The sequence below is a fragment of the Trachurus japonicus genome, chromosome 9 (assembly GCF_045865225.1).
Source record: "Trachurus japonicus isolate A0001 chromosome 9, Traja_1.0".
NCBI lineage: Eukaryota > Metazoa > Chordata > Actinopteri > Carangiformes > Carangidae > Trachurus > Trachurus japonicus.
Genome location: NC_140915.1, coordinates 14374019 through 14398797, shown reverse-complemented (window position 1 = coordinate 14398797; position 24779 = coordinate 14374019). Strand labels below are relative to the sequence as shown.

The 24779-nt window shown below is 42.4% G+C and overlaps 1 protein-coding gene across 1 annotated transcript; it reads left to right on the top strand.

The window, feature by feature from the left end:
* Nucleotides 1-1151: 1151 nt before the first annotated feature.
* On the top strand, nt 1152-24779 carry LOC146981110 (A disintegrin and metalloproteinase with thrombospondin motifs 12-like). The gene is made up of 24 exons (XM_085786062.1): nt 1152-1607; nt 1797-2161; nt 7219-7396; nt 7537-7745; nt 7837-7920; nt 9104-9228; nt 11023-11172; nt 12477-12620; nt 13467-13611; nt 13712-13804; nt 14335-14480; nt 14620-14789; nt 15691-15824; nt 16014-16134; nt 17063-17310; nt 17818-17959; nt 18057-18183; nt 19096-19306; nt 19420-20544; nt 21119-21271; nt 21471-21647; nt 22490-22636; nt 22757-22910; nt 23490-24779. The coding sequence occupies exons 1-24, from the start codon at nt 1487-1489 to the stop codon at nt 23603-23605; spliced, it is 4785 nt and encodes a 1594-aa protein (XP_085642188.1). The 5' UTR covers nt 1152-1486; the 3' UTR covers nt 23606-24779.

Here is a 24779-nt window from a genome sequence, read left to right as displayed (position 1 = left end):
GTCATAATCTGTGTGGACCTGTGGGCTATAAGTGGGTTTACGGGATTATTTTTAGCGACCTCCTAAATTTTCCAAAAAGATCTCCAAAACAGATTCCTGAGAGACTGAGAACATCAAATGCGCATTACTGTACAACCCAGCAGTCTTTGAAAAACACTGCAAAAGATAAATCTGTGGTGGGTCCATAACCACATATCTATTTAAACATGTTTGTACTCATGCATAGAATAGATTTTAATTGATAGCATAGATCGTCTGTGTGTGTCTCCCATGGACTGAGACAACCCAGGGGGGAATGTGTCATCATGTCTCAGTATCCATTTAGTCATCTCCTCCACATAAACATTGGACAACTGAACAAAAGCTACATTCAGTATGAGAAGTTACAACCTTCAGAGAATACACCACAGAGAATCATTTTTATTCTGACCTACGGTAGCTATGCCACAAAAGCAGGGAATTTAAAGGTTCTCTGGAAATAATGAATAATAATGAGAGCTCTATTTCACAGACAACATCTCTTGTGGATTTTCCCCTCCAAATAGTGACTGGAAATAAAAACCAGTATACTTTTGTATGAGTATCCATGGCATCCATTCACAAATCCTCCACACTGTAATCCAATCCCTGTTTGATTACAACCTGATATCACCTCACTCTGAACATGCCTGTACAGAAATCAGCGTTCAAAAGGGCTTCAGCAGCAGCAATATGGAATGAGCAAATATTCGTCCATTCATCTCAAATGGCCTAAAACTAAAGAATGCATGTGTTTGCATAAGGGTTGACTGTTGTTTGACTCTTGGAGCTGTTTTGTTGCATACAGTAGGCTAAGTCACCAATAATGAATAACCAATGCACATTGGAATAACCAATGCACATTGTTAAAAAAAGAAAAGAAAAAGAAAAAAAAGATATATTTTTCTTAGACCATATAGCATTATGTATGAGCCAGCATACAGTTACATAACTGCATGCACTGCATGCACTTCAAAATAACCTCCAGCTATGTGTTAGGTGGCCTGTGTGTGTGAATGATGTTTTTATTATCTTTCACTACATAGTAAATGGTGCAAGTAGCTTAATTTGCCTATGTGTTTTCTTCCCTTTGAAGAGTCAGTAAATTGGTACGGGCATTAAATGACAAGTCCAGACACAAACGAGAAGGAGCTGCTTGTTCAAATCAATGAAGCGTCTTCCGACTCTCTGCTCTGCTCCCCCTCACTCCTACAAGGAAAAGTAGCCACTGGCCCATAGAAGAACACTCCTCCCCTCCTTCCTCCGCGGAGCCGGGGCTTTCTCCCTCTTTAAACTATGCTCTGGCTCCCAGTCCTCCTCCTCGGTGCGTGTTGTTTCCCTTCGTGAGGGCAGATTTCCGAGCTTGTTCAATGTCATGACACAGTGCAGCGCAGCATCGAAGTGGTCGCCACTGGCACTCCAGCGCCCAGGACTCTTTCCCAGAGCTTTGAGTTTGGCTACATGAAATATGCGATGTTCGCAGGAGTGCCCGGTACTTTTTCTGCTTCTGCACTTTGTTTTCGTCTTGGCAGCCGGCCACGAAGAGCTCTCCGACTCTGGCAGACTCCTCTCCCTCTTTGCAGAGCAAGGTACGTGTGGTGCAGCTCTAATATTGGTTTGCATGCATTTCTGTGCAGGTCTGAATTGAATGCATGACTGGTAAAGTTTGTATGGTTGGTTGTAGTATGGTTGCATGTCAATGTCAGTGTGGACTCAATGGATCACAACTGTATGGACCTCACTCTTTTGTATTGCATGTGTCCAATGCTCTCCTGCAGGTCAGTTCTTTCAGTCAGAGTCAGATCTGTCCATTGTCCACCCAGAGAAGACCAACGCTGATGGAGAGTTCATCTCCCACTCTCTGTCTCACCACTTCACGGGTGGGAGAGTCAGGCGTGACCTGCGACCCCTTGCCTCAGAGGGACAGGTTTACTATACGGTCAACTACAAGGGTCGAGCTTTAACGTTTAATTTGACTACGAACAATCACCTAGTTTCAAATGACTACATCCTGGAGAGGAGGAACGGAAGCTCCAACAGGTCTGAGCATCGCCTCTCCGGTGGAAATTCCTGCCACCTCCTTGGCACCGTGGAGGCTTCTGACGTGAGAGGAACTGCTGCCATCAGCACCTGTAAAGGACTGGTAAGGAATCAATCAGTCTTACATACATAATAGGCCAAACAAGTCAATGTTAACCTTTGTCTCATTCAGCAGATGTAGCCTGTTAATCCACATGAAGCTTTTAGGCAAAATCCTCCTTACCTAAATCTACACTGAAGGTCATATCTCTAAAAGAAACATAGTTATTTCTTTTTTATTCACATAAGAGCAAGGGGGCATCACTATGGGGGAGCTGGTATGTGGTTCAGGGAGTCTTGGGCTGTTAGGCAAACTCTTATATCTGACAGTGCCCTGTCTGTTAGTTTGCCCTTCAAAGACTTCCTGACACTATTTGCAGAACGACTGTGCAGCAGACCCTCTGACGGCTGCTGCTTTTTGGACCAACCATGAGACCCTTTTTGTCCTCTTTGTCTTTCAGATGTTTCCCTCTTTACTTTCACCCTCACCCATTCATTCTTGTCGCTGTCTGTTCCGCAGAAATTCTTTGTAACCTCCCCACTACCACCCGTCCTCGCTCTTGGACGTGCAGTGTTTTTTTGCTTTGTTCTGTGCTAAGACAGAGCTTCAGTAATTGATTTTGGCACATTTTTATAGACTGGAACAAAAAGGTTTGACAGATGGAGAGACAGGAAGTATGGCCATAAGTTATGTTCAGAGAATTTCAGTTTTTTTTTTAATGCTCCGCTTTAATGCTTTGAATTGAATAGTAATTAAACTACAGAAGAAAGGACAACAGCTGGACAGCAGAAAGATAAACGAGGTGCTCAACAGATGAAGAATTTTAATTATGAAAAGGCATATCCTCCATATGAACAATCATTATGGACAGATTTCTGGAGCAGTCACTGCTGAGCGTCTGACCTTTTCAGACCTTTATTCTTCAGCAATTTTGAAAATTGAAAAAAAAAAACACTATTTTGAAACAACCAAATAGGAAAAGGATGTGGAAAAGGGGGAACATGGAGCTTCTGAAGTGATGGGATGTGTCAGCTTTAGTCCTGAAGAATTTTTCGGTGTTCATGTTTGATTGTGTCACAGCAGGAATGCCTCTCCTGCAGCGTCTTGCCTCCTGCCCCTCTTATACTTGTGTGGGTTGCACTGCCTCTTCCTGCCAAGTCTTGTAAATGCAGTTCATTTGTTGCATCTGACTCAGACCAACAAGACTATAATGACAGCAACCCCCCCTCCACTCCACTACCACCATTTATATCTGACCCACTTTACATGCTCTGAAGTGATCCTCAATGGAAAACTGTGTTGTGTCATTCAAAAGTCCACTTATCTACAACCTGCCACATTAAGAGGGGTCTTTTTTTTCTTTTCTTTTCGGCAATCCTGAATGCCCCAGGTTGTCCCTTCTCTCCAACCTTCCAGGGAAAACCATTGTGATTTATTACCCTGATTTTCTGTTCAGAGGTTTATAGCAGCTAAAGCCACAGAGAAACCACTAAACAGCAAGACTCCGCCAGACAGATGTTGGGGAGGGAAGCCCTGCCAGCTGCTGTGGAGGTCATTCACCCTTGGGGAACAGGCTGAGATGCAATGCAAAAAAAAAAAAGAAGAAAACATTAGTTTGTGTAGAATAAAGCATGAGCTACTAAAGGCTAAGTAAACAGGAAGCAAACAATAATCCAAACCCAAAAGATTTTCATTCTAACACACTGTAAGGGATAGAAAAGCAGTGGATTCTATTTTGAGAAGCTGAAACCAAAGGAAGTTTGATGTTTTCGCTTAGTAAATGACTTAAACCAGTTCCAATTAATTTTTTGTCAATAGACTAATTGATAAATGATCTCATTGTTGCAGCTCTACTTGGCACAAAACAGGCACTGGAGCAGAATCATGTCATTTAAACATTGTAAAAGCCTCAGACTAGTCCCTGCTGCTTCATGAACACATCTACATCCTGCCCTGTTAGAATCCAGTCACATTTGCTTAAACAAATGGAGCTGCGCTGCAATGAGCTATGCTACATTTACTTTACTGTGCGGACCGGAGCAACTGTGTGGAGGTCGCAGTCACTGTCTCATTTTCTTCCTGTGAGAAAACCCTTTAGTTCAGACAAAGCTGGAGCTTTCTCAGCGGAGTCTTCCGTAATCCCCGAGGCACAACAAAAAGCAAGAACATGCAAGTGCAAACCTATTATATTGGTATTTTCCTCACTTAAATGCACGTTTCTTCTCACTATGCAGATGAAAAATGATAATGTCTTTGACCTGTGGCAGAAATGAGCTTGCAGGCAGGATTATCTTGTGAAGAAAAAAAAAAAAACACAACAAACGGGGTAGTGTAGTGAAACCTATAATTATAAAGTAAAAAAAAAAAGAAAAAAGAGTTGACTTGAAATAAAAGCAAGTTTGTTGGATAGAAAATTGTTGTGATTAATCATATTGCAGTAATGAGCACCATCCGCCCCCACCTCTCCTTCTGTCCCACTAATCACTACTGAGGCCACAGGCAGTGTAACAGCAGAGACTTTATTCCAGACCCAGTTGGCCAGCACTACAAAAACCCACAGAAGCAGGAAACAAAGGTAAAGCAGTTCCACATGGCCGATGTATTTAGAACACAGACCTGTGTTATGGTAACCTCCCCTGGCTCTGGCACCTCACACCCAAACACGCTTCCTCTAGGTCAGAGGAAGGGGATTAATGGAGAGGAGGAGGAGAGGGGCAGGAGGAGGTGGCGAAAGTGCAACGTGAACTTCGGTGTGAGGCTGTTTTCAGCTGGCAGAGCAAAAACTGTGTCAGAATAATCCCCTATTTTTATTCACATGGGAAACACAAGTCCAAGTCGGTATTCTTTCAAGTCGCCTTTGTATTGTTGAGCACAGACATCACACAGGACCTGAACACTGTAGTTTAAGGATCACCAGTAACTCCATAACCACACTGTACTGTACTGTACAAGCAAAGCCTCTGCAGGCTGCGCTGCACAGTAGGACTGCATTTGGTATGCAGATCATACAGATCATGCAGAGCAATGGTCTACATGTTTGGATGGGCCTCACTGTAGCATTCCTTCCTGGTCGATCTGAGCTCCACCGGCTGCTTTTCTCTGCTCACTTCGTTTGGTTTAACTTTCAGGAAAACATACAACTGAGAGGTACGACGACAGCGAACATGATCATAATCTTGTCAAACAGTGCGTTTCTGTTTTGCAGGGAGATGATGTAAATGCAAAAACAAACCTCGTCTGATAACGTATTAATCCTGTGGAATATGAGTAGGCCTATGTGCGGATGAGATACAAAGTAACACTGGAGTGTTTTTTGAGCAGGACCTGTGGGAAACTTTCTCAGCTGAGAGAACACATACTGTATCAGCCTGCATGTTTTGTGGATGAGTCTGCTGCAGCTCTGAGACCTCTGGCTGAAGGCCACACTCCGAGACAGTGTTGGAAAACCCTTTCTCAACATTTCATAGACAAAAATAACCAAACTGAAAACATATGCAGTGAGCTTTAAGATTTTGAAATCTTACTGTAATGCTGTGGTTTTGCACAAACGCCAGAGTAGTTTAGGTTAGTATCTCACCAAGTTTCTTTTCCACCAGTTCCAGTATCTCATTTTACACTATTCTTTGCAGCAGTTGGAGTAATGTAGTCTTTCCAAAGGAGGTGTTGCCTCAGATTTGCACTTTCTGAACTCCCTGAATGGGGGAAACAGGATACCCAATCAGAGCTTTGTGGACTGTTGAATGAATGGGGTCGCTGAAGTTTTTTTTTTTTTCTCAAAAGAAACACATGTAAAACTTGTCAGGATGACCCAGAAAGCCGGGCGGTGCGTAACTGCGGTATATACAGCAGGGTAGACCCTTGGAACTACAACTGGCCAAACTGTAAGCAGCACTGCGTGGCCTAATTTTTCACATCTGCCTTTGGCTCCTCGAACGCTGAAGAAATCCAAGAATCACATTCTAAGAAGTCTTTGTGTTGGTGTAGTTTGACTCAGTGCATGTGCATATTACTTTTTTTCCCCCCTGCATATGCACGAACATTTCAACATCTAAAATTATTGTGGAAGAAAAATAAATGAATTTGGTTTCTGTACTCAGTTGTTCTTATGCAGACTTTCCTCCTCTGTCCATCTGGTTGGCTCTTAAAGGATTATATATCCCTCTGTCATTCTCTCCTGTGCGAGTTGGTTTAGCGAGAGAGGGAGGGGTTCATCCCTGAACAGTCTGGGCTTGTTTGAACACACACACACACACACATAGTTACCTTAATGAAGACAACTTGCAAACACTGAGCTGGAGGTGGTACACTCATAATGTGTGTGTTTACAAGAGGCAGTCAGAGATTTGACAGGACCGTCTTTTGCTTGTCTGTGTGCATGTAGCTTTTCCTGTAGGAGTATTTGTATTGTGTGTGTGTGTGGGTGGGTGTGTATCTAAGTACTTGTCTATGTGTGTGTGTGTGTGTGTTCGCCAGCAGACCTCAATCAGCAAGTGAATAGCCTGCACCAGTAAGAACATGCATGGCATACTTAGGGGAAAAAGTCGTTGTGTTGTTGCCGCAGCAGCAGACAGAGAATGTGCCTGAGGGAAGGAGAAAAGTTCATATTCAGATAATGTTGACTAATGATAGATTCCACCGCGATGGAAATTACTGAGGAATGACCTTTTCAGCAATCTTTACAAGAAGAGAACATCTATACTCTCCTACCTTTTATATGTGGGAATTATGGAAACACTACAACTTTTAGTGATTTTGTTGTTCCTCATAAATGTTATAACAGAAAAGCAGCATGCTAGTTGCTGTAAGAGGCTGTAACTAACTTCGCTGCTTTAGTCACAGTCTGAGAATGTGCGATATAAGAGACTTAAAGCTGTGTTAGGAAAGATTTGGGGATAAGAAATAATCTTTTTAATCTTAATTACAACCTGGAACTGTGACTGAGATGAATCACAGTCCCTAATCACTGAGACAATGTAGATTTGCTTCTTTGTTTTTCAGATGTGCTTATCTAAGTCTTTACAGAGCACAGGAAGTAACTGATGAAAAGTTAAACCTCTTTTGTTCAATATGAATCATTCCTACTCAATGTATATTCAACTGTGTAATTGTTATTTCCTCAGAGAGGCTTCTTCTCTTTGCCGGAGGGACAATATTTTATTGAGCCTGTCCAGAAGTCTGCTGACGGTCCTTCGGGGACTCCAGAGCCGCATGTGGTCTATCCAAGAGCTCCAACAGAAAGTCGCAGAAAGAAACGCAGCCTTGAGTCCAAGGAGACGCCCAGTGCCTGTGGAGTTCAAGGTGTGTATATGAATTATTGTATATGCATTTTGCTCGCTGCTGCAGATGTTCGTGTAATTGCACACAAGTGAGCATTTTCCTCTGTGTCACGCAAGGATAAGATGAATGTGTACGCCAAGTGATGTCTTCCATGCTTTTAGATGATCCAAGCGACTCTGTCCGGGCGGAGAGGGAAAGGGAGGAATGGGAGAGGGAGCAGCAGATGGGGGAGGACCGGGCTCAGTCCCGCTCGCAGCGCTCAGTCAGCAGAGAGCGCTGGGTGGAGACCATGGTGGTCGCTGACTCCAAGCTCATCGAATATCACGGCAGTGATAACGTAGAGTCCTACATCTTCACCATCATGAACATGGTGAGGGGTTAGAAGAAATTTACGTTTGATTTTATCATCCATCCCCGGCCAAATTTCTTACTGTAGTCTTGAATAATCTTTATGTTTCCAGGTGGCAGGGATCTTTCATGACGCCAGTATTGGGAACGCCATCCATGTCATCTTGGTGCGCCTTATCTTGCTGCAGGGAGAAGAGGTAACACTTAGCAGGAAGAAGTAGTTTTATTGTGCTTTTATAATTGTTGGTATATTTAAGATGTTTCTAATAAGTGAACAAGGAAATAAAGCTGCACTGCAAAAACTCAAAATCTTACCAAGAATATTTGTCTTATTTCTAGTCAAAACAAATCTCATTATACTTAAAATAAGACTCATCACATAAAAAGTAGCTTGTTTTTAGACACTTTTTACTTCTTTCAAGCATATTTTGACTTGAAATAAGTAGAAAAATCTGATAGTGGAGCAAGTTTTTCTTTCTTATTACAAGCACAAAAAACTTGCTTTCACTGGCAGATTTTTCTACTTATTTCAAGTGGAGATTTGTTTGAAACAAGTGAAAATTATCTAAAAAGATGTTACTTTTAAGGTGATGAGTCTTATTTTAAGTGGAAAAAGATTTATTTTGACTAGAAATTAGACAAATATTCTTGGAAAGATTTTGAGTTTTTGCAGTATGTTAGATTCTGCTATAATTGGCTATCGTCTTAGCTTCTTGCACTGAGAATCAAGTGAGAAGTCAGCCTCTCAAGATCTGTAGGTTTTAAATGGCAAACCATGAAACCCAACGGATCCATCACCCACGAACCCAGCGGACTGCCCCGATCTCTTTTTCCTTATAGGAATGTTCTTGGCTTGCAACATAAGGAATAGTTTTTGTCACAGCAGACCTCTTGGCATGTCATCATAGAAAAGAAAAAAAAAAAACAGATTTTATGGATAACATTAAAAAATGGCTGCATTCCAATCAGGTGAGCTTGTTTCGTAGGCCTGGTGCTGTCTGTGGATGAATGGTGGCTCACTGGGACACTTGAACCGACTGACCTGAGCCCATCATTAACTAAATGTGTTCCACCTGTGTTTCTCCTGCTTCGAGAAAGGCCTGTCCTGTCAGCAGGTGTGTAGTTAACACCTGTTCACCAGAGGGAAAGTGAATGAAAGTGAGACGCCCGCGTTGTAAATCACGCATAGCGGGCCCTGCTGGAAATATGCTCAAACTGAAGATGACGAATGCTCTGCTGCTCCGTAACTGACATTGGGTTAAAAATGGCCCGTGAGAAACAAAAAAGGGAGCATTTTTCTTCTGTGTCAAAAACAATACTTATGATAAAAAAACAGCATGTAACAAATGAAATTTCTGGTTTTGTTGTTTGTTGTTGTAGAAAGGGCTGGAGATTGATCACCATGCAGACACCACGTTGGCCAGTTTCTGTGCTTGGCAGAAAAACCTCAACCCTCAGAGCGACACACACCCGGCTCACCATGACCTGGCTGTACTGGTCACCAGGTAGGTCACATGATGCACATATACAGTGCTGGCCAAAATAATTAGAACAAACACTTGCTGTACTTAAAGCAGATATCAGTGGAATGTTTTTGTTAATATAAGTCCTAAATAGTCCTATTTTCCGTCAGCAATCACTTACATGAAGTATTTCAGCCTAAACACGAGTCTCTCCGTCACTCTGCTCTGCTGTAACCCGAGGAGAAAATTTTCCTTGTGGGATACAAGTGTTATCCAATGAGGGGAGAGAACGGCATGAAGGGCTGTGTGTGCAGCCAAGGGATGCGCGTGAATGTGGTGACGTAGCACGAGGACCAATTGATGCCTGACAAGGGCGGGGGCTGCTAACTCATGGTGCGTTCAAGGAAACTCGTACTTTGTGTTTTTCCTTCCTGTGAAGTCATACCAGTTCGATCTGGTACGAGTTCACGGGTCGGAAGTTACGAGTGGCCGTTATAGGGAACTTTCACAGACAACAAGACGGTAAAAACACGAGCTACGGGTTACCTGGAACGCTACCAAGTCGTAGTTGTGACTTGAAGCTGTAACTTACGGTTTCAAAAGCCTGCCTTGAACACAGCATTAGCCGAAACGGCCGTGCCGCTGTTATCTGCTTTAAGATTTCAGTTATTTTTGTTGAATTGGCCATTCATCATCATTATGCTCTATAAACCAAAGAATAGAGCCATTATAAGAAGATTTTGGTCATTTTCCCTTCCAAAAATAAGCTAGGCCTTTTTCACTGTCAATGCCACACAATCATGTTCCTTTACAGAAGAGGCCAAACTGTTTTAAAATGATGGACCTCCTCAACACCACCATGGAAAACCTTTGGCTTTAGTAGCAGAAGGCATGTGACAACATTAGTGTTGAAGTTCTCAGGAAACACTGTATATTGACACTATGCCAGAGAGATGTGCTGCTGTAATTGGTGGATAAAAACAGTACTGTAGGACTCACTTCATCTGATTGTGCTCAGAGCAACCATCTGTATACTCCATGAACATTATAAAATGACATCATGATTTGGAGGCAAAAAAAGGTCAAGTATTTTCAGATCTGTCAGCTGTTGTAATAATTTTGGCCACCACCAGTGGTGGACAGTAACAGAGTAAATTTACTTGAGTACTGTACTTCAGTACATATTCAGAGGATTTCCTACTTTACTTGAGTATTAGATTTCTTTGGTACTTATTACTCTTACTTGAATACATTTCCAAGACAAATATTTTTACTTTTACTCGAGTTAATTTCTAGGAAGGCTGAAAAGTACTTGTTACTTTCAGGTCTGCTCTTTTTTTTTTTTTCTAAAATACTATTGAACACAAGCTGTGTTTGTCAAAGAAGGAAACCCTGACCCTTAAAAGCAGCACATCAGTGCAGGTGGTTTCAAAGAGTTAATTCTCAGAAACAAGAGTTAAAAGCTCCTTAAATTCATTTAGAAAAAAATATAGTAATTCATTGATGTGAAAAATAAGAAATGTATTCTTACTCTTATTTTTACTTTTACTTAAAGGAAATTTAAAAGCATGCACTTTTGAATACTTAAGTACCATTAAAAGCAAGCACTTTTTTTTAACTCTTACTCTAGTAACATGTCGACTGAGCTACTTTTACTTGTAACGGAGTAAATTTTGACCAGTAGTATTTGTACTCTTACTCAAGTACTGGGGTCGAGTACTCTGTCCATCTCTGGCCACCACTGTATATGTATGTTTGTGTGGGTCAGCATGTCATTGGATAATGAAATGGTCAAGTGATACGCCTTGATGCCCCCCTTCCCCCCTCTCTCCTCAGGAAAGACATCTGTGCTGGAATGAACCAGCCCTGTGAGACTCTGGGTCTGTCTCATCTGTCAGGGATGTGTCAGCCACATCGCAGCTGCAACATCAATGAGGACTCAGGGCTACCTGTCGCCTTCACCGTCGCTCATGAAATGGGCCACAGGTTCGTGTGTGACACCTACATAATGGAATATCATAACAATGGGCTCTATGTGACAAAGAAACACGTCTTGTTCCCATGATTGGTCACTACAGAGGAATATAAAGTTGTGTGTTATTAAATCTCCTGGCATTAGCCCATCAGCTCATTAGTGGTTTGGCTTCAGGCAAAACATTTCAAGGATCTAGTGACCAGATATAAAAACAAACTTTGATACCTGAGAGGATTGGTGTAAAGTTGGTGTAGACAACTTGGTAACAGATTTGTTTTTAGTTTTGGATTACTTTGACATAAAAAAAACACACACACATTTTCCTTGATGCTATTTTTCTTCTGCAGAGCTTAGTGACCAGTTCAATTGGTTTCATAAAAATATTAAAGACTGGTCTGTAGTGTTAAGCCAGTTTTGTTCGTAGATTAGCAGCACAAAGGACTGACTCATTTTAGGCCAAAAACATGAGACGCCTTAACCCCAGGCTAACTCGGCTCTGAGACCAAAGTTACCACAGCAGCATGATAATCAGTGACACCTGCACTGAGCTTTAGCTTCCGACAACAGAAAAAAGAAATGTGTCTCATAATAATCTGTGGTTTGTCCCAAGTAATACATCCTTGTAACTGTTGAATTATTCCAAAAGAAAAACTTTGTTGGATCTGGTTAACCTGTCAGCCTTTTTTTTTTTTTTTTTTTTTTAAAAAGGGACAACTCAACTCCTAATTTACCCAGAATGCATTGTGTCACATTCTACTGTAGTTTCAGAACTAAAATGCTTTGTGATGTCTATCTGAAGTCTGACTATTTGTTACATGACACAGTCATATTCAGTTCACATGCATCAAGTCTTGCTAATAAAACAAGAGTTGGTGCAGTTGCTGATTGTCAATATGCAGTATATATATCTCATTGTTTTGTTTATTATCATGTCTGAATGTTTTTTACTTAACTTAACTTTAACTTTACTTAACTTGCTTAACTGCTTTTCGTTTTTTACATATATATAACAACGAATCATCATGCACAATTCTACACAACATCCACTTTGGTCAAGAAATCCATGTACTTTTCCACGTTGTCTTAACATGAAGTGATAAATGAGTGACCAAGTGAAGTCCTCAAATGACCTAATTCAAATGTGGAAACAAATGTAATACTTGCATGCATCACAGGGATGGGAAATTGAGTTAGTGCCTTTGGAGGCACAGCCTGCACCGCCTGTGCCATGACAGCCAGAGTGGGCTGTCTGTTCCTGTAAAACTTTCCTTTGTGTAATGATAATATAATAATTGCTCGTGTTATTTGAGTGCAGCTTTGGAATTCATCACGATGGCCAGGGGAACGACTGCGAACTGGAAGGGAGGCACCCGTTCATCATGTCCAGACAGCTGATGTACGACAGCTCGCCCCTCACTTGGTCGTCCTGCTCCAAAGAATACATCACACGCTTCCTCGAGTATGTCCGAGTTCATACATCTCTCTGAAACCACTGATGGTGTTTTTCTTCGTGGGGCAACACAAACTGTGTGATTTGCAAGTGTTGAGAAATGATTATGAGAATGACAGTAATGACAAAGTGTGTGTAGGCTGGTGCTGATTTGAATGGAGGCTTTTGAAAATGATCCAAAAAACACACTGGGTGTGGTGCGTGTTGTTGGGATAAAGCAGAGTTAACAAAAACACTGGTCTGAAACAAACCGCCGTGAGCTACAGTTTTAAAACAGAGCAGAAGTGCAGAGCATGCTGAGTAGGTGTGGAACAGCTCATTTGAAGGCAGAAAACCCAGCAAGTGACAGAAAAGCAAGAAAAGTTTGTCCATAATGAGTTCAAGAATTCCTCTCTGACAACAATTTCACCTGGAGCTTCTGCAGGGTCAGAGGTCGGATGTCATGTGTGTTGAACTCCGACCTGTGAATCAGCATGTTTTGCTATTAGAATATGTGTATCTTTCAAGTTTTTCTAGTGTTTTGTTTTCCCATCATCCTGTTTTATGTAACACTCAGCTTAGAGACTGCAAATGAAGACTAAAAGCAAAGGGAGAGCATGTCCACTGGCAGGTTTCGACATGACATCAAATTTGTATGTTTTTTTTTTAAAGTTTGCCACATGTTCAAAGCGTGCTGGTAGCCACAGCTAAGGACATGCAAACTCCTCCCTAATGAAATCCTACTCCGTTGATTTTCTCTTTTCTTTTCTCCATCATGTACTGTATCTCTCTCACCCACTGCACCACCTTGTGTCGCTCCCCTTTGTCGTCTCTTTTAAAAAATCAAAGTATGTTTTTTTTTTTTCTCTGCCGTAGTCGAGGCTGGGGTTTCTGTCTGGACGACCGTCCCTCCAAGAGAGACCTGACCACCCCGCTGGCTCGCCTCGGTGTCCGCTACACCACACACCACCAGTGCCAGCTGCAGTACGGCCCGAATGCGACCTTCTGCCCTGAGGTTGATGTGAGTATTGTTCACCTGAGCTCCATCTGAAAAACTTTTGAACCTTTGAAATCTTTTCCAAAATAACGTTTTTTTGGCATTTTTATGTCTTTCTTTTCAGAACGTTTGCCAGATTCTTTGGTGTTCAGTGAACGGCTCCTGTCGCTCCAAACTGGACTCGCCCATCGATGGCACTCGCTGTGGACCGGAGAAGGTGAATGGTGCCAATGGCTTTGTCTTGTTAGGGTTTAGGGTTTCATTTGCCTGGGGAAGGAAATGCACTGCAAAAACTCAAAATCTTACCAAGAATATTTGTGTTTATTCTAAGTCAAAACATATCTCATTCTACTTAAAATAAGACTCATCACATAAAAAGTAGCTTGTTTTTAGACACTTTTTTTTACTTCTTTCAAGCAGATTTTCACTCGAAATAAGTAGAAAAATCTGACAGTGGAGCAAGTTTTTCTTTCTTATTACAAGCACAAAAAACTTGCTTCACTGGCAGATTTTTCTACTTATTTCAAGTGAAAATTTGTTTGAAACAAGTGAAAATTATCTAAGTTAATTTTTAGGTGATGAGTCTTATTTAAAGTGGAAAGAGATTAGTTTTGACTAGAAATGAGACATTTTGACAAGAAATAAGACAAATATTCTTGGAAAGATTTTGAGTTTTTACAGTGACTGTGCAATGCTGACACATTACAAATGTTATATGAGTGAACATTTTGGCATTTTCTCCTTTAGTGGTGCATCTCAGGAGAGTGTGTCATTGTGGGTAAGCTGCCAGAGACAGTGAATGGAGGCTGGGGACAGTGGAGCACCTGGTCTTACTGCTCCAGGACCTGTGGTACAGGTGTCCAGTCTGCCGAGAGGGAATGTAACAACCCAAAGTAAGAGCTCACATCAGCTCCTTTGTCCCACTCTAATTAAACTGCTGTGTTCCTTTTCAATCAATGTCAAATCTTTTACTAATGATGACTTGATGATTGACCACCTGCTTCATTCAAACTGTCCCACTGTTTTCCACAGACCAGAATTTGGAGGCAAGTACTGCACCGGAGAGAGGAAGCGCTATCGGACTTGTAACACAAAGCCCTGCCAGAACGAGAAACCGACCTTTCGAGAGATGCTGTGCAGTGAGTTTGACACTGTGGCCTACCACAATGAGTTCTACCACTGGATTCCTGTGGCTAACCCATGTAAGTGATCAAAGCCGCAAATACAGAGTTCAGCACTGCACAGACACACAGACAAACACACACAGACGCTAGTATCAGCGTCTTTGCACTTCCCCTTAGCAATTGTATGCATCGGCCAACAGAGGGCAGCATTTACACTGGGAAGGGTAACAGTGATGCAACTGACCAGTCACAGTAGGGGCAAATAAACATTACAGCTGCCCTTGCTGAATTTCTGTTTTTTGTGTTATTTTGTCATTCATATATTCTGCTATAAAATAATGTTTTTATTGTGTGAAAAAAAAGAAAGCAAAACAAAAACATGATGGTAAATTGGACCTCATTATTAGTTCCCAATTCAATCTGGCTTGACCTGAGTAAAGAACAGAATTTATCTTATGTACAAATCCCTATACATTCTCATGCTTATCAAAGCGCTGGTTACTGAGTAAGCGAGCTTGCACACATTGTTGAGTTACATGTGAGTGTGTATGTATATGTGTCTGGTTATTAATATGTGTTTGACTGTGGTTATTAGATGAGGGTGAGGATGGGGATGGAGATAGTTGGACTGTTGTGCTTGTGTTTGAATGTGTGATGAAAGTTAGAGAGAGTATGTGCTGTTCATCTAAGCTCTATTGTGCATTTCATGATTTGGCACTTTTATTTTGTCTATTTTTTTAAAAATATTATCATATCAGATTATATCACTTTTATCTGTCATATCTCAACAATCTTAATATTATTATCTGTTCTTACCTGCCCAGGGACTACAGGTGGAAATTAGCAAATGTTGCTACAACCTGGCTCAAGGCATCTCCTCTTGTTCTCACAAGATTAATGTTTTTGTGCATTGTCCCTGTTTTAAATAAATACATAAATTCCTATCCTATCCTAAAACTTTGCTCATGCTCTTCTTTAGTAAGTCCCTGCGAGCTGCACTGTCGACCAGTCAACGAGTACTTTTCAGAGAAGATGCTTGACAGCGTGACGGATGGGACGCCGTGCTTCATGAACAACAAGTCCAGAAACATCTGCGTCAACGGAGTGTGCAAGGTAGTGTGGCTGGGTAAGAGACTGACAGAGAAGCTGGAGGAGGGGGTTATAGAGGAGCAGGGTATAGGGACAGGCTGCAGTGTAACAGAGAGAGGAGATTTTCTGCATAAACCTCCATCTGACAGTTGCACCGTAATGTGTCTGTGGTTGTATTTTTTTTACGTCTGTGTGTGTGTTTTCCGCCTGTAGGAAGTCGGCTGTGACTACGGCATTGACTCCAACGCATTGGAGGATCGTTGCGGAGTGTGTTTGGGTGACGGCCTGAGCTGCCAGACGGTCTACAAGTCGTTTGACGAAGCAGACGGCTTCGGTGAGTGCAACACAAAGAGCATCCGAGCAGCTGGACACTAATTCAGTTATCGTGATATGAGAAATTACACTTTGTAAAAATGTAGCGAAACACAAAGCAGACAACCTTTTAACGGGGGAAAAGGCTTTGATGTGATGCATCAGAGGAGTGTGAAAAAACACATAATTCAAATTTATGCCCACAGAAGAAAGTAATTTCAGGACAGTTCATTAGCATTACGCCATTCTGTTGTTTCTTTGTTGTCATGGCAGCATACTTGTCCACATCGTGCAGCTGTTTGTCCTGGGCTGGTGCTGTGTGTGTCTGTGTGTCTGCAGGGCCGTGTTTGCATTTGTCTAAAGTTACACATGTCTTGGGCTGACTTTACTCTGCTTGGAGAAGTATAACTCACCCGCTGAATCAACATACCATGATGACAGATTAATAGAGAAAGAGGCTCTAAAACAATAAAACTATCCCATAGTTTCTCTCCTTCTCCCTCCGTCTGTGCATGTTTGCCCCACACAGCATCCTTTTTTTTTTCTCCAGATAACCAGCCCAGATGTGTGCAACTTCAAAAGGTTTAGACCAAGGCCAACCCTCCCTCCCCTCCTCCTTTTCACAAACACAGAAACACACACACCTTCCCACAAACATCATTAAACTCCAGAGACCCACTCATAGCTGCTTTCGTCCTCCCCCATCCACACACAATAAAAAACAGAGACAGGGCAGTGCCCCCCACGCCGAATATGCACACGTACACTCACACACACACACACACACACACACAAACACACACATGCCAACCACCCCCACAGACTGAGCCCACCCTCTATTAAAGATCAGAGAGAAGCTGTCTGGTAGTCTGGATGTGAGTGTGGCAGCAGCCATGGTGGCCCATCCATTACCTCGCTGTGACTCTGACTCCCCTTCCCGACTCTCCCAGGGTACGTGGACGTGGGTGTGATACCCGAGGGGGCGCGGGACATCCTGATAAAGGAAGTGGCAGAGGCAGGTAACTTCCTGGCTCTGAGAAGTGAGACATCGGAGGAGGAGTATTTCCTCAACGGCAACTTCATCATCCAGTGGAACGGGGAGTACGAGGCCGGCGGGACGACGTTCTACTACGAACGCAGCGGAAACATGGAGAACATCACGGCTCCTGGGCCCACCGAAAAGCCGATCATGCTCCAGGTAGGCCAACGTGGTGGAGAGGAGGGTGTTCATTGACACTACGTTTAAATGTTTCTGTACTGTGAGGTGTTTTGCAGTTAATATTATTTTCTTTGTGAGTTATTTTAACTAAATAGAGAAGAGGGACAGACCCCAAGGAGACCACAAATCAAACTTTGCATCCTTTCCACTGACTGTATACATTTCTCAGTAAAAGTAGAGTACTATGTATGTGAGCCTGTGCATATTCTCATTTGTCCAGGTCATAGTATCTCAAAGGAGGTTAAATCGAAAGCAACTGGACTTGGTTATTTGTCTGGGAAGACGTTTCACCTCTTTGATGAGAGGTGAAACGTCTGAAACGTCTTCCCAGACAAATAACCAAGTCCAGTTGCTTTCGATTTAACCTCCTTTGAGGAACTACAGTATGTCTTTATCATATGTATGAATGTTTGTCAAATATTTAAAACTGACAGTTAAAATACTCTTTAAAAGATCATCTGCATTATATGTTCTGTTGTTATCTAGTTGCTGTTTCAGGAGAGGAACCTGGGTTTGAAGTACGAGTACACCGTTAGAAAGACCAAAGAGACAGGAAATGAGATCACCGAACCTATCTACAGCTGGAGACACGGGGCGTGGACAGACTGCAGCACCACCTGTGGCATAGGTTGGTGTTTCCTTTGAGGAGAAAAGCTATTTTTCTATAAATTTATAACTTCAGCTATGACCGGGTCGTCTGCTTTCTGACTCCCTGTCTGTTGTAGGCGAGCAGCATCAGCCCGTGCGGTGCTTCGAGGTGGATGTGGGCGTGGTGGACGAGTCTCTGTGTGACCAACAAAGCCGTCCAGATGACAGATACCGAAAATGCAAGACTATGGATTGCCCTGCAAGGTCCTCACTCTTTTTAACCCTTTGACTGTTTTTCTGTCAGTTTCAGTCTTATTATGACCTGAAAACACATTGTACCATGTATTTAGTTTTATAAACGTGTTGCTGATTACTGCATCAGTCTTAAAGCTGTCAGGTATTTAATGTAGGGCTATGGTCAGGGTTGACATGAATGGCCTGGTCAGACTGTAGACTTATTCTTTGATCAGTGTAGTTTCTGATTTTAAGGGATAGTTCAATATTTTGGCAAATTTGCCCATATTGCCATAATCCCTATAGTCATAGCAGTAGGTTCGTTACCTTTAATTGTCTGTGCAAGCTATTTTTAGAACGGCGGAGCAGAGCCGTGAGCTGCTCAGAGCTACGCTACGGAGGCTAATGAGATTTCTTGGTTTCCCTCATCAAACTCATCAAATACACAATCCAACAACTCCAAAACGCTCTGGTGGACAAGTTATGACCGGCACATTCACCACACTGTGAGATGGCAATGGAACAATACAAGATGGAGTTGTTTTTGAGGCAAACACAGAGACTGCTTGCCAAAAAACTGGTCCCGACGGGAAGGAGTGTTAGCTTGCCTGAATTTACCTCGAAAACAATTCTGTCTCGTAACGATCCATTATTATCATAGTGTGGTGAATATTAAGAGAATATAAATTCTGTCAGCTAAAGCTTCAAAAATGTTTTCTCGGTAAATGAAAGATTTTACTGGGATAGTCAGTGCTGGCAGCCCTATCAAACGTTTTCAAATGATACCCAGCCCTGTTTATCGTTATAAAAAAAAAAAAAAAAAAAGCAGCTTTATCCACTTACCATGTGCTCCCCATTTGTTTTTTCGAATGCTTTCAAATCCCTTCTATCAGTGATCCCTTTCCTCTCCGCCGTTCATCCTCTCCATCCCCTCTCCCTCAGGTGGTGGGTCGGGGGTTGGCAGCAGTGCACAGCCACCTGTGGATCAGACGGCGTGAGAAAGCGAACCGTGCTCTGTGTCCGCACTGTCTCAGGGGAGGAAAGGGTGCTCCACCCCATGGAGTGTAAGCATCTCCTTAAACCCAAACCAGTGGTGCCGTGCAACAGAGATGTACCCTGTGGACAGGACTGGACGGTCGGGAACTGGGAGGAGGTCAGTGATTTTTTTTTTTTTCTTTCGGATTAGTTCTCAGATGCATTCGTCTCTACCAATAGCTTCTTTTATTTTTGAGTGCTCATCTTCTTTTCTTTTTTTTCCCCTGGCAGTGCCCGGTCACATGTGGTGGAGGGGTTCGCTCGCGCATAGTCACGTGTGCACTGGCACCCAAAAAGACCTGCGATCTGTCCACCAAACCTCGATCCAGATCTCTGTGTGCCCTGCAGAGCTGCCCCAACTCAAGTCTACGCAGACGACCCGGGCCTCCGCCTAAATACCGCCGCATTTTACCACCAAGGAGCCACCCCACCACCAAGCATCCTGTCTCACCTACCTGGGCTCCCATGAAGACCACAGCCGCACCCACAACCACTACCACCACCACTGTGTGGAAGAAAACAACCACCAAAGAAACTACAACTGCTTTCATCCCCACCACCACCCCTGAAACCACAGTCCCCAAAATCATAGACACTGATGATGATGATGATGAGTTCAGCGTTACAGTGAGGAAAAAAGGGGATAAGAGAGGGAAAGTTTTCCCTCCTAAACCCAATCATGCAGAAAAGGACAGGAAAGCAATTGATGTGGAAAAAGAAAACATGGAAGGGGAGGAGGGAAGCACGCCAAATGTGGGGATGTACACTCCAGGATATGATTATGTTGTCGAGGAGGGGAACACAGAAGAGGAAGAGATTATCGACTTGGATGTTTTCACCACAGCTACATCACTCAGAAATCCCCCCAAATCAACCACTTTACAAACAAGTCCACCTACCACACGCACAACCAGAAGACCCACCACACCTACCTACTCCACCCCACTCACCAGCACTGAAACATGGGTAAAGACCACTCGCCACTTATCCACCCCCAACACCAGTCCGTACAGACACTGGACACACAGGGCTGCCCTCACCACTCCCGCGTACAAGAGGCACTCAGCTCCAACAAAGGCTCCCACCACAACTGCAAGAAAACTCTTCACCACCGTGGCCTCACCCCGGTCAACAGTAAAGATCATCAAAGTAAAGAAACCTGCCGTAACGCCCAAGAAAAATGCTTCAACCACTCGTGCTAAAAAGCCCACTCCGCGATCGAAAGGCGGTCGCTCCAAGAGTCCAAACCAGCAGCCAGAAAGTCCCATCAACGGCCCCTCCAGGGAGCAAAGCAACCTGATGGCCAGAGAGCCGGTCAGCATCGATATATTCTGGGTCGTAGGAAACTGGAGCGAGGTAATTACACATCTTTTTATGACTCTATATACTCTCTAAAGTACCATGCCTGTAAATGTACATGTAATGTTTTAGCCCTTTAACCACAGTCTTGACATTAATGCTGACCACTGAAGTCTTTGAAATTTGATCTGCAGAGACTTGGAACTCACTGTGAAGTCGAAGTTTTAAGTCATTCTCGCTTGCATGGAAATAAAGTTGTTAGTGGGGACTGAGAACTTTCCTCAGTGAAGCATTTTGAGTTTGTCATAAACCATTGACTTACCGGAAAATATAGAAGAAACAGCAATTCATATAGTCTAGCATATACATAGTAGATAAGATAAGATACTTTTTTAGCTTGTAGTATTGCAGTAGCAAAATGGATGGTGCTGGAATAAAATAAGTGTATCATAGCAGATTTATGAATTCAAAAAAAGACCGGCAATTGATCAAAATAATAGAATATGTACTAATAAGACATTTCAATATAGCAATTTCCAGCAAAAGATGGTGTATGTTGATGTGTTTGTCAGATTTAAAACTCATAAACACAGTCTGAAGTTTAACCAAAAAATACCTTTTGCCTCCTCAGTGTTCAACCACATGTGGGATCGGTGCGATGTGGCGGACGGTCATGTGCAGCTCCCAGAACGACGAGGACTGTGCCAGCATGAAGAGACCTGAGCCTGCACGCACATGTCAGCTGCAGCCCTGCGCCACCTGGCAAAGTGGCAGCTGGAGCAAGGTGAGTAACGTGAGATTTCCGAAGCAACAGCCACTGAATCTGATAATTACACTTACACATTACTTGTTAATTGCACTTAATACTTAATTATACAGTAGTTCCGCTGTTACGTTTCCAGATGATGAAATGGATTTGCCCCCTCACACAGACATGTGTTTCTGTCTGAGGCAATCTTTTCACTGTGATCGTATATCCACAGTGTCCGGAGAAATGTGCGGTGGTGGGAAGGAGGTACCGTGATGTCCAATGTGTCGACTCTCAGAGTAAACGTCCCCTCAGACCTTTCCACTGTCAGGCCGTGTCCAGCAGACCCCTCAGCACCTTGACCTGCCCCCACAGGCCCTGCATCAACTGGAGTGTATCACCCTGGGGACCGGTAGGACCATTGTACACAATGAATCTCTATATAAAACACTTTATGCATAGAACATGTTTCCATAAAGATGCATGATTGTTTTATTTCTGTAGTGTTTCCTCCATGCAGACAGCTTTGGTTTTATTCACTTAAAGGGATAGTTCACCCAAAATTCAAATTTCACTCATTATCTACTCACCCTCATGTCGACTAAGAGCTGTGAGAATTTTCAGAGTCCTCCTTCCCTTCTCTGAGTTACGGGGGGTCCGCGCAGCAGTATTTGTCCATATAATGGTTGTCAATGGATACCAACTTTCTTCGTCCAAAAAGACACACCAAAAACCATCCAAATGAGACACTGGGAGCTTCCGCTACAAACAAGCTTAAAACATAGACTTATTTAATTTTTTCGGAACAATTCTCATGTCGGGGCATTACAGACGAGCATCATGGAGGTATTTGGATGTTTTTTGGTGTGTCTTTTTGGACGAAGAAAGTTGGTTGAAATTCTCACAACTCTTAGTCGACATGAGGGTGAGTAGGTAATAAGTGAAATTTGAATTTTGGGTGAACTATCCCTTTAAGTTTTGAAATAACTACTCTGCCATCTGTCACCCCCTTTTATTTAGAGTTTTCTAATATTTTAACCTTTTGTTTTTTATTTATATACATTCTTCAAATGGATTTCCTCACATGTACCCTACTAGATTTCACTGATGACTAAGGAAACCTCACATCCACCTCCACAAATTTAAATGAATGCTGTCCCATATTAGACAGATGCAGATGTAGGGTAATTTAATTTTGTTCCATTCTCACCAAAAGGTAGATCCCACCCTTAAAACCTTTGTGTTTTTCCTCAGTGCTCGGGCAGCTGTGGTGAAGGCGTCAGGGAGCGGCTGGTGTACTGTCCCCAGCCTGATCGCTGCAGCGTGGCACGGAGGCCCAACGGTACAGAGATGTGCGATCTAAAGCCCTGTACTCTGTGGAAGACGGAGGACTGGGAGGAGGTCAGTCTGTCACATGTGATCAAGATTTCCTTCAGCATTTGGCAACAAATAAAAACACATAAAACTGTTTTAGGAGCTGACTAAATGATCTGTGTTTGTGTGTGGTGTGTGACTTTGCAGTGCCCCGTGACTTGTGGTGGGGGTCAGCAGCAGCGCCAAGTCATTTGTGTGAGTGACGGAGATTTGGCTGTGATGCCAAACAGCCTCTGCGAGAAGATTTCCAAACCAGAAACACTCAGGAAGTGCAATATGCAGGAATGCAAGACCAACACTGGTGTGTACCCAACACTCACCCCATCATCATCTATCTGTTTGTTTGTCTGTCTGTCTGTCTGTCTGTCTGTCTGTCTGTCTGTCTGTCTGTCTGTCTGTCTGTCTGTCTGTCTGTCTGTCTGTCTGTCTGTCTGTCTGTCTGTCTGTCTGTCTGTCTGTCTGTCTGTCTGTTTAATTATAGTAGGCTAATTCATTGATGTGAAAAATAAGAAATTTACTCTTACTCTTACTCTTACTTTTACTTAAAGTAAATTTAAAAGCATGTACTTTTGGGTACTTAAGTACCTTTAAAAGCAAGTACTTTTTTACTCTTACTCGAGTAACATGTCAACTGAGCTACTTTTACTTGTAATGGAGTAAATTTTGACCAGTAGTATTTGAAGTCTTACTCAAGTACTGGGGTCGAGTACTCTGTCCATCTCTGGCAGACCGGCACAAGTAGACTTGAAAATTGAAGTCACTATTTTTGTGACAAGCCTCTTGATTAAAATCACTCTAGAAAAACTTGACCTCACTCATTATCATTGCTTCAATGTTTTATGACCTTTTACCTCTAATTCATGTGTTTCTTCCTGTGCAGGTCCAGTTTGCAGGAAGAACACCATGACCTCACGCTTCTGCGACAAGCTGAAGCTCTTGGGTCGCTGCTCTCTCAGGTCGGTCCAAAGACAGTGTTGTATCACATGTGGGGGGTAGCCATGGCAACACATACATTACAACGGGTGGATCCCAACCACAGTAACACTGATGTTCATGCAACAGTGGCGTAAAGCCACAGACTGAACCAACGTGCTAATGACCACAACAAGGCAACTAGCACAGCTTCATCAGCACAAATAAAACTGGGTCGGCTAAGATTATGTAATAATTATATTTTTTTACTTTTTACTTATTTAGGTAACTTTTTCTAATTAAAGATTTAGCCGGAAATCATTTAAAAAATGAGCGAGAGAACAAGCCAAAAGTAAATACTGTAAAGCCAGGTTGAGGTGAGAATAAATGCTTATATGTTTCCTTTATTCAAAGGAATTTGGTGAGTTTATTAGAAAAATCCAGGCAAAACATAGTAAAAATTGTTTTAACGTTAAAAATAACAAAAAATCAAGAAACACAATTCAAAAGTTACAAAAGCTCAGGCTGGTAGAGGAGCTGCTGTTACACAGTTGCGGGAAATTAGATGAATAATACAAGGTACAATATGCACTTTTCTTATTCACAGTTATGACCTTTTAAAATATAAATCTTTCTGGGCCAAAGGTGCTTTTATAGTCAAGGTGCTGGTGATGATTCAGAACTCAACAGGTACCAGTTATAGTTTTCTTTCAAACTGAACTGGTGAAAACAGAATGTAAATAAAGATTTTTTTGTGACCTCTTTATTAAATTGTTAATAGTAATGATAATCTCTGTGTTTTTTACTCTTACTATATAATATGCTGTATTTTATCCCCTTGAATTGTGGTTTTGTCCTCAGAGCTGACACTGTGTGTTTACATTATTCTGGGTACAACTTTTTGCTTTGGTCATTTTTTATTTTTTTTTGTTACAGTTGTCAGTGATTTATAATAATAATAATAATAATAATAAAAAATCAGCTGTAGAACCTGCTCAGTTTCCCAGCTGAACCTGTGGTGCTCCTCCTCTGGTGTTAGCTTGACCAACGAGAAAGAAAGAGGTGTTGCAGGTCATCCCTCTCAGGTCCCTGTAAAGATGGCCACTGTGTTTGTATGATATTGTACAGACATTATTGTTGTCACTGTATCTGGTACGTCGCGTCATGTCTCCATTGTTACATGTTATGATAAAAGATGTTTGTGACAACACTGCTTTGTAGCTGAGACATGAAATAAAATTTTCTTTTATTCTTTGCA